General features: G+C 31.8%; 1 protein-coding gene across 1 annotated transcript in view; it reads right to left on the bottom strand.

The window, feature by feature from the left end:
• LOC106871176 (serine/threonine-protein phosphatase 4 regulatory subunit 4) overlaps window positions 1-4,267 on the bottom strand; it is a 102,874-nt gene that overhangs the window by 23,218 nt on the left and 75,389 nt on the right. The window contains exons 12-13 of the mRNA XM_014917507.2: window positions 4,078-4,251; window positions 2,853-2,958 (exon numbers count right to left, since the gene is read on the bottom strand). Of these exons, the coding sequence (XP_014772993.1) occupies window positions 2,853-2,958; window positions 4,078-4,251 (280 nt within the window). The remainder of the gene's footprint in view (window positions 1-2,852; window positions 2,959-4,077; window positions 4,252-4,267) is intronic.

Here is a 4,267-nt window from a genome sequence, read left to right on the forward strand (position 1 = left end):
GGAGGTGCATTAATAATTCTGGTAGCTCCAATAACAAGTGCAGGCAATATTCAAGTATTCCCCTTTGTTTACGAACAGTCTAGTTAATCCGAAATGTCAGAACTAACGGGGATTAATACCATATACACTGTCACAGCACTAACTGTATTCAACTGAATAGACGTCAGTGATTAGTTGAAATTATCGAAATAAGACAATTTTTAACGTGAAATAACTTCGAATACAAAATGTATTATCTGTTCTATACCACAAAATATACAAGTATACGAAGTTTGAAAGTGTTTCGGTATCAAAAACACTACATAAAAAAATGTTGCCCGTCAAATCACAAAGGTCCGCACATCCATTCATTGATCCAAATCTTCATGTTTCTTGATTAATCCCACAAGGAAAATAAATCAGAACTAATTCGATTTATCTCCCTTCATTACTCGTCTAAACGATATTTAAATAGTATTGTTTTTAACAACATAACATTTATTGCAAATACACAAGTGTCTGATTTGCTTTAATTACTTTAATAGCTATTTTTTTTTTATATTTAAAAAGTTGGTTTTAATTTTATGAATGTCAGAAAAAATGTTTTGCAGTATCTGTTCTGGCTCTTTAAATTCTGAGTTAAAATCCTGCTTTCTTCTTTCCAGAGATGAGAAGATAAAATACCAATCTAAGGACTGGAGTTGATAGTATTAACTAACGCTGTCTCCTAAAAGTCATTGGCTCTCTGCCTCAATAAATAAGCATTATTTTCTATAAATATCATGAAATAAGGTAAAACTATAATTATTGTATGCAGGCAATATCGCCTGATGCTCGTCAAAAGCATACAGTAAATATGTTTTTACTACACAATATTCCTATCATATGATGGCTAACTCAGTAGCTAGTGTGTGTGTGTGTGTGTGTGTGTGTATATGTGTGTGTGTAGAGAGAGAGAGAGAGAGAGAGAAATAGTTGGCACAAAATCTACACAGATAAGAACAGAAGCTCCAGTTTTGAAACAGCTGAAGCAAACACAAGAAGTCATGCTAAGTTGATCAAATTATGTCATATAAATCCAGTCAACAATCAAAATTCCTGTCCATCCAGCTGTGAGATGCCAAAACTTATAGCTATAAACAGTACATTGATATAAGCTGACGTGTTGTCCCATTCGCTTACACTAATAGATACACTTTCTTTTTCTGTGATATTCTAGAAATGCTTCTGCCATGACCAATAATCCAATTTAACCCTTTCGTCACCAACCTGGCTAAAACCGGTTCTGGCTCTGAGTACAAATGTGTTGTTTTCAAAAGTTCTGAATTAAAATCTTCCACCAAACCTTAGTCACAATTTATGCTCTTAACACTAGCTTAATGATAACTAAGTTATTTTACTAAATTCTTTGATATATTTAAAATTAATCGAAAGAAACACAGAGCATCTCAAAATAAATAAGGTAATGAAAGGGTTAAAGGAATTATTTCTAACATGGACACAAGACTCAAATTATTTATAGGTATGGGTATAATTAATGAGATTGATCTCAGTACATGACTGTACTCTAACAAGTCTGTTCTTAATCTGCCACCTTTAATAATAATTCTAATTTTGGAACAAGGTCAGCTATTTTGAGAGGAGGGGTAAGTTGCTTGCATCAATCTCAGTGTTCAGCTGGTACTTGTTTCATCGACACCAATAATTACTTAGCCACTCCACAAATTAGCTTACCCATTCACTAATTAGTTTATCAGATCCCTAATTAGCCTGCTAGATCACTAATTAGCCTATTACTCTAATTATGATTTCTTACATAAAGTTAAGAATATCTTTTCAGGTCTCTCTCTGCTTTCCATCTTCTTGAAAAGATTGATAAAGTAAGGTGCCAAAACAATCTTGAATAAACAAACCTGTGATCAAAGCACCCCACTTTTGTTATCAGGTACAGTGTACCTTGGACTACATTATTTTATAGGATTTTCTCCTCAAATTCATCACCAACGGACTTAGTTTTATTATCATGAGCCACAATTACATTACTGTTTACGTTTGATTTCATCATTGCTAACTTGAATATTGTCACTGTTGGAGTGAATTTCTTTTTATAAACAGAACATTGACATCAATGATTACTTGTCACAGAATAGAAAAAAAAGAATTTAAACATTAAAATGTTTTATGAAGTATAACATGTTTTGTATAATAAAAATTGTCACACTTTACATTACTAACTATAAATATACATACATTTAGAACATTAGAGGGACATAAAACTATATATGTTTACAATATGAAAAAGACAAAAATAAACATCAATTTAACCTTTTATTCATTATTCCTATCTCATAAATCTCCTTACATATTCCTAAAGAAATCCAGCAAAATCACCTTTGGTAATCAAAGTCAATATATTTACATAAAAATATTGACACTAAGACTATTTATGAAGATAATAAAGTGTAACTTAAATGACAATTAGCTGTTGTTTCTAGTATGTCAAGTGACTATAATAACTCTTTTCTCACAAATAAGCTTCATTCAAGTAATAAAATCTCATTTAAGTCATTACAACTGCCCCCTTGCCACCTCATCCCAACAAGGTGTCAATATATAAGTAAGACATCACAAGGACTCTGGATCAAATCTAAATACTTCAAAGAGTTATGTCCTGAGTTCAAATTCTACCAGTGTCCAATAAACCTTTCAACTCTCAGGGTGAATCATAGTTTTTATTGAGGTCAGTTTTGTCTTCTTGAACATAATGCCATAAAATACAGTGTTGTGTCTTAATTACAAATTATCATCATTAATATTAACAACAACAACAACAAAAACAGTAATTGCTAACTTGTGATAATATTTTAACTTACCCTCTGTTAACTTGTTAATAAGTTGTTCTCTATATTCAGCCTTTTTTAGAGTACGCAGGAGTGTCAAAAATGTGCGTGCCACTGCTAATTTTACAGGTAATGCCCTCTATAAAAAAAAAAATTAAAATTAAGAGACAATTATTTCAATTAAAACAAATTATTATTTTTTTAATGTTTTTTGATGAAATGATTATCATCATCATCATCATCTAATGTCTGCTTTCCATGTTGGTTGATTTCTCTAGTCATGCTTTACATTGTATAGAGAAAGGGAGAGAAAGTGTGTGTGTGTGTGAAAGAGAGAGAGAGAACACAAGAGGTGCAGGATGAGTGTCCTTTAACTTTCTGAGAAACAGATTTTTTAACTGAATTTAGCAGAGATAGGTTTTTGAAAGAGCACATAGCAATTATGCTGATAAAATTTGAAAAATAATCACAAATATTTACTGCAAGCATAGAAGTGAGAAATTTGCTTTATTTAATTTTAATTGACTACCTACTCATCTCAAAACTACTGGTCTGCTATTTACATTAAAAACATTATTATTATTTTTCGTATGTGTATTTTGTGTGCAAGATTCTTGATGTGGATATGTGTGTTGAAAGAAATACAATTAAACCTTGGGAGAGGCATTATGTCGGTAACAAACACACACACTGGTTCAGTCCTTTATTAATTTATTTTTTAAATTTATATAAATTATATAAATTAATAAAGGACTGAACCAGTCCGTGTGTTTATTACCGGCATAATGCCTCTCCCAAGGTTTAATTGTATTATTATTATTATTATTATTATTGTTATAATCCTTTTGACTCAGGTTTTGTTGGAACTCTTGGAGTCTTGCATACATAGCAAGCTTACCACCTGCATCCTACGGTATCAGGCTATCCATTCTTTTCAATTCTCTAATACTTTCCTGATTATTCTGGCTGTGTCAAGAAGGCAAACCTTTTGTAACAGTTCGACTGGACGCTTTATTCCAATTTCCTCGATATTCCTCTTGATGCCTTCTGATACTGATCCCAAGGACCCAACAATAATTGGCACCATCTTCACCTTCTTCATTTTCCATAGCCAGGCTATTTCATAATTAAAAGGATTCTATATGTCTATTTTTTTAATCTTCCTTCTTGACTATTTGTGGGTCATAGGAGCATTGATTAAAATAAAATTCCTGAAGTAAAAATTACTAAACAGAGCCAATTTTATACAAATACGTACAGCTTTTTTCAGTTTAGTGTAGATCACCGGCATAATTTTTACATAAATAGTTTCTGAATTAAACCACTTTGGAAGACTAGACAGAGTAAGTACAAACTCTTCTTGTAGTCGCCAAGAATAAGAGGAGAATATCACAGATTCTGCTGCCATGATGGCTGGAATGATTTCTGCTACCTAGAAAGAAAATCAA

This window comes from Octopus bimaculoides, chromosome 16, assembly GCF_001194135.2.
Source record: "Octopus bimaculoides isolate UCB-OBI-ISO-001 chromosome 16, ASM119413v2, whole genome shotgun sequence".
NCBI classification, from domain to species: Eukaryota; Metazoa; Mollusca; class Cephalopoda; order Octopoda; family Octopodidae; genus Octopus; species Octopus bimaculoides.